Here is an 11,998-nt window from a genome sequence, read left to right as displayed (position 1 = left end):
AGCTGTGTGTCGACCTCCAGCTTTTTAACTCGGGACAAATCATTTCACATTTATAAGAGAAATGTTTTCGAATTTGGTCACAGTTAGGACCGGTGGTTAAGAAGTGTAGCTCTGTCTCTATTACTGCTTGGCTACAGTACAGGTACAACCTGCTCTCTCTGGACAACAGATCTGAACAGAGAATATAAATTGCATCTCTCGCTCTCTCTCTCGCTCTCTCTCTCACCAGGCTGTGGTTGCTGAGTCTGTACCTTTTCATATTGTTCCTCCACTTGTTGTCTCTGATTGTGCTCAGGTATTGTGCTGTGGTATAATCTCTATTTAGGGCCAAATAACATTGTAGTTTACGTTGTTTTTGTGTTGTTTCAGTCCAATAAGCTACTTTTCTTTTTGTGTATTAGTCATTTGGTTGGGTCGGATTCTGTGGGTGAGGGGGTCAGTGTCCGGAGGCTGATTATTGTTAGTGTTAGTCAGATTAGTCTGTTTGTGGAGCCTCAGGACCAGCTGAATGAGGAGCTTTTTCAATGTTCATGTCATGGTTTTAAGGGCTTAGGGTCACTCAATTTGAGATGTTTCCAAAATGTGATGGCTCTTTTCTCGATGTGGATTAATAAGGGGGTATTGGCCTAATTCTGCACTGCATGCATTGTTAGGTGTGTTCCTCTGTACCCTGAGGATGCTTTTACACAACTCATGCATGCAGGGCTTCAGTTGGATTTTTGTGATTTAGGAGCGGACCCCAAACGTCACTGCCATAAAGTGCAATCGGTTCTATAACTGCCTGGAAAATTTTGAGCCGGAATCTAATTGGGATTTGAAATTGGATAGATTTTTTAACGGCGTAGAAAGCCCTTCTTGCTTTCTCTTTCAGTTCACTCTCAGCCAGGTCCAGGTTTCCATTTTTTCACTGAAGTTCAGCTTGAGCTATGTATAGTTTGTGGCACGATCAATTTTGGTCATACCAAGGGTGAAATTGCATGTCTTTCCCTGACATCTGGGTCTTCTCTGAAATGTTAGAACTTTAGTTTTAGTTGGGTTTATAGTCCGGGCCCAGGTCTGACAGAACCTGTGCAGGATGTCTAGGTTCTGCTGTAGACCCTCGTCTGTTGGAGACAGCAGAACCAGATCATCTGCATAGAGGAGAAACGTTATAGTGGAGTCCAGCAGCTGCTGAGTGTTCCAGTAGATTTGCCAGTTCATTAATGTATATATAGAAGAGGGTCGGTCAAAGCAGGCAGCTCTTCCTTACACCTCGCCCTTGAGTGAAGAATTCAGTTTGTTTATTTGGTTTTGATTGCACATATATATTGTTTGAGTAGATTGTTTTCATGATGTCATATGTTTTGCCCCTGTACCAGTTTCTGTAAGTTTAGACCTTGCTGCCAAATTGAATCAAAGACCTTCTGGAAATCTATAAAGCAAGTAAATATTTTGGTTTTGTTTTGGTTGATATATTTGTCTATCAGGGGATGCACTACAGCGCCACCAAACACAGTCAATGGTTGGGATGAAGGCCCTCAGAGGTGCACAAGACTGGCTATGGTTATTGATCTCATCATGCAAGACAAAGTTCACTTGCTTTTATCTGACTCCACCCAACAGGAAGTCAGCCATGTCGGATGGAATGTAAGATTTTGAAATTTCCCCGCGGTGTTTTGAGGGGCTTACGATGGCTGACAACTTATGAAAGTTTATGAATAAATTTGTCTTAGGATTTCAATATGATCTGTTATCGCAATTCCGCATAGACATGCCTCATCGGCTCCACAGCACCTCCTACATCACAAATGCATATTTAATGCCCTTGGAATACGTAAAAACTCTTAAAATTTGGTACACCCATCAAAAATTGGCAATATTCAATAATTCTTTTGTCATTTGTCCTGGGTGTGGCCAGTGGACTCCATAGCGCCCCCTAACATTTCCAAATGAGTTTATCGCTGTGGTTGCCACACAGTTTGTCTGATTATCACTAGTTTTGATGGGGACATTGTTCTCACCATCTCAGACATTTTTCCCTTTGGCTTTTATTAGCTCCACCCAACAGGAAGTCAACCATGTTGGATGGAATGTAGGATTTTGTATTAGCTCCACCCAGCAGGAAGTCAACCATGTTGGATGGAATGTAGGATTTTGTATTAGCTCCACCCAGCAGGAAGTCATCATTTTGGATTGTTTGAAAAAAATGCATGCTCTGGATTTTGAAATACTCCTCCTAGGGGATTTATGTGACAGGCACCAAACATGGCCAACATACAAAGACATTGCAGATGCTAAACTGAGAATGGATTATTGATATATTGAACGGTGTTGCCATGGCTAGGCGATAAACTTATGGCATAAAAATGAGATATAGGAAAAGCTCATATCTTTGGTGTGCATTGTGTGATTTAGGTCAAAATTGGAATTTAATTTGTTACTGGGGCTGATCACATGGATGTGACTTGCAGAGCACGGTCATAGTGCCACCAATTGGCAGCAGGAAGTGTGGCCCTTTTTACATACTTTCGAATAGCACTCCCATTTTTTACCCGAATTCGTTCAAACTTGTCTAGATTAATGTCAAGACAATGTTGATGTAAAATTGGTAATGAGTTATTGGTATCTTTTATAATGTCGCTATGGGAACCTTTAAATGTTATTATTCCTTTCTTTGTATATTAGGTGTGTATTGAGGCACTTGGAGTGACGTTTGGCACACACATCAGAGTTGTAGACCATTGCACCTAGGTAATAGTTCACATGGGGGTTTGTGGGAAACATTTCTCCAAGTTCTGTCTCACTAATTCTGTAATAATCTTTTAAAACGTAGTATAGATGTTAACTCAATCATGCCTGTCATTTGGATCTGAATTCATTCCAGTATCTTCTGTTTTATCAGTTTGTCCTCCAAACTGCTCTCAGTGTCAGTGGTACGCAGTTACCTTGTTGAAAAACGCAGAAGAAACCACGGTTACCTTAATACTTCTCTTGTTTTATCTTCATTTTGATATAGGCTTGGTTCACTCCAGAGGTGGAACTGCAAAATTTTGCAGTCATGTGGAGCATGACTTTCTTTAGAACGCACTCTCTCCGTGTCTCTCTTCCTCTTCATCTTTAATTTCTCTCTCTCCCTCTCCTCTCTGTTTGTCCTCCTATCTCACTCTCATTTCATTATCTCTATCTCACTACCCATATCTCTCTCCTTGTCTGTCTCTTTCTCAATCATTTCTTTCTAAATCAGTCTTTCGCTCTTGCTAATTGTTCTCTCTGAATCCATCTCTTCCATTCTCTCAGTCTTTTATTTCTTTCTCTCCCCCATCTCTCTGTCTCTCTCTCCCCCTTCCTTTTCATCTTTAATTTCATTCTTTCCCTGTCTGTCCCTCTCTTTCAGTTTCTCTCTCTCTCTACCCCATCTACATCAGTCTATTTCCATTTCTCCCTCTCTGTCTCTCTCTCTCTCCCCATCTCCAATTTCTCTCTACATCTGTCTCTATCTCTTACCCATATTACTCTCTCTCTCTCTCTCTCTCTCTCTCTGTAGAAGTGAAGTGCAGGAATCCTCTCCTCTCAGTTCTTTATCCGTGACTGTGCTCATTATTCTCCTGAGAGCATGAAGAAAGCTTTTTTCCCCTCCAGAGACGCAGCTCTTTTATTCCTCTCTTTTTTTATTGACCTGTTTTTGCGCTTCCTGTTTGTCTTTTCCACAGCAGAGACCTCGCTCACATCTTCAGCCATCCGGTTTTATGCTAATTTACCATTTGCATTTGAGAGAAAAACCACGAATGGAAATTCAAACACACATCTAAATATTAAAGTTTTTCTTCCTGACTGAGGAGTCAAAGCCATGGAGACAAACTCTGTAGAGGGTTTGACCATCACCAGAACCTTTGTAGGGACCTAAGAACCCTTAATCATCCAATAAACCCTTAAAAGATCCTAAAGATTTTTAGGACTGTATTTACCCTATCATGGTGCTCTATTGTCAGTTTGTAGTTTGAGAAGGAACCCGTGTGGATAAAGTGACTGATGAAGGTCAAATTCTCCCTCTTGGGGAACCCTTAAAGGTGGAAAACTGGAAGTGTTGAAGTATACAAATCCCTAATCATCCAATAAAGCCTTAAAGAACCCTTGAAGAACCCATGACTGTGTGTGTGTGGATAAAGAGAGGAATGGATCCAGATTGTACAAAAGGTCAAACATAGGGTTCTTTGGTTGTTTATCTGGGAGCACCTGTAAAGGTAATATGTAGAACCTCACAACAAAGAACCCTTTATAATACAATGAGGGAGAATGAGGTGTTGCTTATATCGTTATTCATTCTGAAAGAATTTCATTACAGTCACAATTTCCAAAAATTTATGAAAAGGTCATTCCAAATTCAAACCATTTTCCTGGTCAGAAAGTCTCCATAGTATTTGGAGAATGACCCACAGCTGATGTTCAGCACCTCTGAATAAAACCTGCAGGACATTCGCTCGTCCAGACTCAGAGTTATTCAGCGCCTGCAGCAGATCGAAGGCCGTTCTGTCCAGCTGGTGATCTCTTTAATATTTTAACAAAGCTGTGAGACGGCTTTAGGGTTTATTTAGCCCCCCCTCCATGTCTGAGAACCTGAATGTCAGAACATATTAGGATGGAACCTTAGCAGGGAAAAAACGGTGTGTAGCTGCGAGAGGAAAACACATTTACAGCTACAGATCCACTACAGAGAGGGCGAGAACCCTGCGGTGCTCAGGATCAGCACATGTTTAACTCATCAAGACTTCAAAAAAGAAATTATATACTCACAAAACAAAACGCTTATCCTAGATTCAGGGTTGAGTGCAAAAGTTTGTACACCCTTGCTATACAGTGTATGCTAATATATAGTATATAGTCAGATTGTACACCCCACCCCTTTTCATGAGCTATGGACATGATTATTCACTAATAACTTGTTGTCCATGTTTATAACTGTGTCGTGTTACAGAGGTGTAATATTCATTCGCTCTGACGTCACACAACACAGGGCAGTTCCGGGGACGAAAACATCTTTGCAAACTATTTTTCTGTCGAATTTGCTTCATTCTGATTTTATCTAGAATTTTATTTATTTAAAAGTTCACTCTAAAACAGACGTGCTCTTATCAGTTTTCCAGTCAAAACCCATGGGGGCAGGGGGGTACAAACACACACTCATTCCATCAGGGGAAAAAGAGCCACCACGGGGCAGGTGTGATTTGGATGAAGATGTGGCAGTGGAGAGTTTTGCCGGATGGAATGACGAAATCTGGCTCACCTCACGGTGATAAAGATTCAGCGAAGCTCGTCTTTTATGGAAAGCGATGAGTCTGCTGCATTGTGTTTTTACAATCAGGCGAGGTCACAGAGGTTTGTCACAAAAGGAGAAGACTTTTCATTTGCCACAACCAAATCCATATAAACGTCATTTTAAACAGCAAAAAGAAAGCCGGTGCGGAGACATTTGCAAGCGGGCGTGTCCCATCTCGCGTGGTCACTTTACACAGGTCCATCCCGCTGCTGTAGCGATGAACATTCTGGCTCACAAGTCACATCGCTCAGCTCAGCTCATTAATAAGAGATGATGTGGTCAATATCACGACCTTTCAGTGAAACCTGACTCTAATTTTACATCCTAAATAACAGAAAAACAAACATAAGACTTTAATAAAATATTAGCAAACTATTTTAAAATATTCACAGCTTACCGTTCACACTAACTAAAATCTTTATACCACACATAACAGCTGAGATAATTTCCCTAGATGAACTCTGATTAAACTGCACTGCATGATAAAAGACATTAGACTGTAGTATGGTAATGAATTTCCAGTGTTATGGGATCTAACAAACTGATTCATCTCCAATCATCACAGAGTAAGATAACGCTCATGAGAAACTACATGCCTGAGGAACGAAGGACTTCTTTTACACACGGTCCTATCAGCATTACATCCAGACGGGGATCCACATAAAACACGAAATGCTTCAATCAATCAAATCTGATCACTGAAACCACTTCATCTAATCTGAGACGGATTTTAGCCTCGTTATATAAATACTTTCGTTTCGACAAACTAACCGTCTTCCCTGCAAACTAACTGTATTACCAGCTAACTAACCCTCTTCCCAGACTAACTAACCCTTTTCCACGCAAACTAACCCTCTTCCACGCAAACTAACCGTCTTCCCTGACAAACTAACCCTCTTCCACGCAAACTAACTGTATTCCCAGCTAACTAACCCTCTTCCCAGCTAACCAACCCTCTTCCCCGCTAATTAACCCTCTTCCTCGACAATCTAACCGTCTTCCCTGACAAACTAACCCTCTTCCCCGACAAACTAATCCTCTTCCCCGCAAACTAATCCTCTTCCCTGACAAACTAACCCTCTTCCCCGACAAACTAACCGCCTTCCCCGCTAACTAACCGCCTTCCCCGCTAACTAACCGCCTTCCCTGCTAACTAACCCTCTTCCCCGCTAATTAACCCTCTTCCCCGACAAACTAACCGTCTTCCCCGCTAATTAACCCTCTTCCCCACTAATTAACCCTATTCCCCGCTAATTAACCCTCTTCCCCGCAAACTAACCGTCTAACAAACTAGCACTCTTAAACAGACATTATTGTTATGCCTATATAAATAATCACATTTACATTACTACGTATACGCAGAAAAAAGGTAATAAACTATACTTTTCCTTGTCATTGAGGTACTACACTGAAGAGTACATCATGGTATCTATGGTACCTTTAAAATGATTTGAGGTACAGAAATGGACTATAATTAGTTTTAAAAGGTAAACTAGGAACCTCCTCACAGGTAAAAGATACACTAAAGGTACAAAAGGTGTGCGCTTGATAGTACCACCTCAAAAACTAACAAAAGGTTCCGTTTAGTACCCTTTGTTTTAAGGTGCATCAGTAATGACTGAGAGTGGTGTAGCACACTAGCGTCAGTTCACATCTCATATCTGAACCTTCAGCTTATTTTAATTTGTTCTGCTTGGACAGTTCCTCAAGTAAACAACTTTAAAACCATCTTCTGTACAATAATAACAGCTTCATCGTACAACCTGCGTGAATAACTTGATCCAATCACAGCATGTTGTTATAAATGATCTGAATAAAACTGAGCCACGTTACACTCTGTCCTCAAAGTAAATAATAATACAATATACAGCCAAAAGTATGTACTCCCCTATCGGATGTGTAACCTGATCTAAAGAGTCGAGTTTAAAGCTAAACAGAGAAATTTATATCGTAACCTTCACGGCCTCAGTAATTTAGGTTTCCTTCGGCTTGTTTTTGCACAGTGTCCTTCAATACACTGGCCAGTTATTCAGATGTTTCCTCAACACACAGATTTATCAGAAGGTCTGAAGGTGCTACTGGAATCAAACCTCCACACCAATAAACTTCTCTTCAAGAAAATAAAGTTTTTCCTCACAGAGAATCAACAAAAAGTCCTTCACACATCAAGTTTAATAAAATGTCAAACCTTCATATCAACGCGATAGAAAGTGTCCTCTTATGGAGAAATATCTAACAAATGGTTTAAATGTCAGTGGTGTAGGAGGATCATGATGATGGATGCTAAGGTTCCTCAGAGCTCCATGTGAATTCAAGCACAGCACATAGAGTTGAAAGACCTCCAGATCTACCAGAACAACGTGAAAAACATACACCTTCTTAGTGAAGTTCTCACGTTTATTCACGTTTATTCACTTTTGAACAGGATGATCGGTGTAAATTGTTATTATTTTGTCTTCTGGGAAACATGTAAATATCTTATTTAGCGTCTGAAGTGCAGTACTAAATGAAAAAATAAGACCTTTAAACAAAATAATAATAATTTACACCGATCATCCTGTTCAAAAGTTTACACCCCCCTGGCTCTTAATGTATCGTGTTACCTTCTTGAGCATCAGTGTATGTTTGCACCTTATGTAATAGTCGTGTACGAGTCCCTCAGTTGTCCTCAGTGTGAAAAGACGGATCTGAACATTATATAGTAACTGTTGGAAAGGGCTCAAACATGCAGAATATGCTGGAAAAGTAAAGAATGTGCAGGACCTGGAGGATTTTTCTGAAGAACAGTGGGCAGTTTAACTGCTCAGGTCAAACAAGGGACTCATGAACAACGATCACAAAACATAAACACAGATGTGGATCGTCCAGGTAAGGACACACGGTATTAAGAATCAAGGGTATGTAAACTTTTGAATGGGTAATTTTTATAAATTCAGCTATTATCTTGTCTTGTGGACTATATGTAAACATCTGCTATGTGAAATAACTTATTCAGGACAGAACTAAATATACAACAACAACATGGGATTGTTATTATCGTTGTTATTTTGTTAACGGTATTAATATTTAGCAGATTCTGCAAGGGGTGTGCAAACTTTTGGGCACAACTGTGATTATATGTATATATAGATAGATAGATAGATATAATAAAAAGAAAGTCGGCAATAGAACAGGACGATAACCACGATACTCGCGGTATGAGATACAAGAAAATATATCACAACATTTATATAATTCTTCACTTGGTGTACACTTGTCCCAGCGTCTAAAAATGAAAAGCCACAAAACCACATTTTCACCATGTATGATCTCCACACCGTATGCTCATTTATTTTTAAAGCAAGAAAGCTAGAAAACAGCACTGACGCTAACGGTAAGAAAATCGTATCGTGATGTAAAATATCACGATACTGAGATATCATATCGTTCAGCCCTAAAACGTGTGTTGTGTAGCGCTTATCTCCATTTTTCAGACGTTTTGTACACTTGTCGCATTGTTTCGTGTGTGTAAATGTTTTAAATGGGAGTTGTAAATGTTTGTGCGATGATCTAACCTGGTATTGGAGCTGTTCCAGTAGACGGCGTGTCTGTCTGACGGGGGAATCCTGTCCTCCGTCCACACACACACCAAACACAGCACGGCAAACACCAACACCAACACCTGAACCTCCATTTGGGTGGAAGTCACACCAATGATCTTCTCCTTATATTAACAAAAGTCTTATTTGTAACAGAGGAGCATCACAGGAACCTTGTAATGGAGTGCGCGTCTTCATCCATGGATTCAGAATGTCGATGATCAAATCTTATTCATGGACATGATAAGCATGAGGAGGGACCTTAAACGTACGGACGTTAAATCCTTCCTCGGAAACACCTTCTCTTCTCTTACGCAGCTCAGAGGTTATTCGGATAATATTTTATAAATGACCTGCATGTCCATGATGCTGGAGGATGAAGTGCTGTGAAGTTCCTCAGTCCCATCCGCTCCACCTGAATTCAAGCTCAGCACGTGTGGAGGAGGATCTCCAGCTGTCTTACAGGGCTTGAGAAATTATTTGCATGGACAGTACAGTCAAATTCCTCATGCACCTTCATCATCATCATCATCATCATCATCATCAGTCTGGTTTAACTTTAACTGCACGAGCTCAGTGATGTTTCACTGTTTGTTTTCCTCATATGATCTTCTATATCAGAAATAAATCCCTTTCTTTCATCTCATGGTCGCGTTTCTCCTCTCACACACTCCTGCAGTCATCCAGAACCTGTGACGGTGTTTAAATCTCCCCGCAGTGTGTGTGTGTGTGTGTGTGTGTGTATCAGGTCCGCACCGCAGTCAGTATTACCGCTGACTAACGACCTGAGCGCCTCAAACCTCCTCTCACACCACAGGCGATTCTGATTGGCTATTTGCAGCGACCAATAATAACCAGCAGGAGGCGGGGCTCATTCAGGTGCTCGTGCTGATCAAAATTGGCGGGAAGGCGTTGCTTTCTCATCTCAGTCAGGAATAAGAATGAGCTCGTGCTAGTGTTACAGCATTGCTAACTGCTAACCTGTCTATAATATACACTGATCTGTTTTTAATACTTATTAAACATGACAAATCCTCAGAGCGGGGCTTACTGCGGCTCAGGACAGGTTAGATATCAGGAAGGCTTTTCTTCTCACCCGCCTGAGCGCTCTTTCTTTCACAAAGTAAAATATGGCAAAAAAAGAAAAATGGCAAACTGGTACCTCAGTTAGCATCACTCACCTGATCCATCTTTCCTCAAAAAACAAACAGAAACCTACCAATCGTGATAAGCTAAAATTGTGGAAAGGATTATTTCTCACAATGCAACTTTTTCTTTTAAATTCTGAGTGAGAACTAATATTAGTAATGTTTATTGGCACCTCAGTTAGCAACAACGCTCAGATCCAACCTCTCCTCAAACAGAGACGACCAATGAGAATCGACTGGAGGCGGGGCTTATTGCTGCTTTCTTTCTCTCTCTGTGTCTGCAATAAGACTTTAAACTTAGATTCTGAGAACAAATATATATATATATATATATATATATATATATATATATATATATATATATATATATATATATATATATATATAAAAATTGATTATTCCTATTTAACACTCCTGGTTGAAATTTCTTTCAAAACATGTCACTAGTAATAGCAAAATGATAACTGCAGACATGATCTCCTCAGAGCAGAGGACCAATCAGATCAAAGAATTGGACAGGAGGTGGGGCTTATTTGGGCTTGCTATGATGAAAAAGGTCAGGAAGGTGTTGCATCTTCGTTCTGTGAGGAATAAAATTTGTTGTTAGCTTCTGATGGTAAATAGAATTGCTAAGTGCTAGCTTGTCCTCTATATTTTTACATGGACCCAGTCTATAAAATAGTTTGTTTTTTTATTGAAATATGTCAAATTTCATCACAGTTTTAGCAACAACACTCACCTGATCCACTATTACCGCTCCCCAGAGCAGGACCAATAAGAATAGTTAGGAGGTGGGACTTATTCTGGCTCCCAAATTAGCAAAAACAAATGTAAATGTACATGCAAATGTACTTACTGGCTAACTTCAAATTTCCAGCCTCTTTTGTTCTGTGTTAAAACAAATTAACCTGTATGTTCCTGAAATCCATACTGAATGTAAAGCTATACGACATAATTCTATTTTCAACGTGAAATCATTTTTCAAATATTTTGCGGTCGAGGATTTTCTGTCATTTAAAAAACAGATGAAAAAAAATTGCTTAAAAACCACTTAAGGTTTATTTAAAGTCATATTTAGACTATGAAACAAATAAGTGTTGTAAATGGGACTCATGTATTTTGAGAAGGAAAAAAAAAAGCCCAAATTTTGAATTTTTTTTTACATTAAAAATGTTCAATTTTAAAGTATGCATGATTGTAATGATTTTAAATATCACTAGGCATCTCTGTAAATGGAACACGAGAGGGAGATTGCTTATTTATTCATCAATTCTCAGAACCGGAGCAGGAACTTGCAACCAAGGCACCAATGTTTAATTTTTTCTTCGGATCATTGGACAAAAACATTACAGAATGTGATCGGGTTCCTGAAGTTGTGTTTTTTTTTAAAAAAACCACAAAAAAAAACAAAACCATTAGCGCAGAATTATGAATAGGGAGAAACAGACTGATAGGAAACAGGTGAGATTCACACGAAATCAAGAAAAAGAAATAAATCAGAAGTAAATCCAGGCTCTAAATACATTAAACAAGCAGATTTATGAGTGAAACAGAAACATGATGTGAGAATCCAGTCAGCTGTAGTCTTGTTGCTCCCCCTGCTGTAAGAACTCATTTATAAAAGTCATAACTTCTCTTTTGTAAAACTTTCTAATTCCTGTGTGCTCAGAGTATTAATTCTGCAGAAAAGCGGTCTTTTTTTTTGTTTGCTGCAATGCAGAGTTGAAATGATTTCTGGCCCCCAATACGTGGGGATCTTAATGTTCTTGTGGTCATTGAAACCTCGGATGAAAAGATCAGTAATCAGGTGAAGTTAAACTCTTGAAGCTGGAGGAATTTAGCCACTTACCAGCTCTCCAACAACATTAAAACAGCTAGACACATATAGACCTGCTGCTTGCAGTCCTTTTCCACAACCTGTGAAGTAATTTGAATATATTCATACAATTCTTTCCCCACATTTAACAATTAAACCACCC

The 11,998-nt window shown here is 39.6% G+C and overlaps 1 protein-coding gene across 1 annotated transcript in view; it reads right to left on the bottom strand.

The window, feature by feature from the left end:
- The window catches only part of efna2a (ephrin-A2a), an 84,996-nt gene extending 75,966 nt beyond the window's left edge, over positions 1 to 9,030 (bottom strand). The window contains exon 1 of the mRNA XM_053646911.1: positions 8,848 to 9,030. Coding sequence (XP_053502886.1) covers positions 8,848 to 8,966 — 119 coding nt within the window. The 5' untranslated portion in view covers positions 8,967 to 9,030. The remainder of the gene's footprint in view (positions 1 to 8,847) is intronic.
- Between the last annotated feature and the right edge of the window lie 2,968 nt (positions 9,031 to 11,998).

The sequence above is a fragment of the Ictalurus furcatus genome, chromosome 17 (genome assembly GCF_023375685.1).
Source record: "Ictalurus furcatus strain D&B chromosome 17, Billie_1.0, whole genome shotgun sequence".
In the NCBI taxonomy this organism is placed as follows: Eukaryota; Metazoa; Chordata; class Actinopteri; order Siluriformes; family Ictaluridae; genus Ictalurus; species Ictalurus furcatus.
This window is presented reverse-complemented; position numbering and strand designations above follow the sequence as displayed.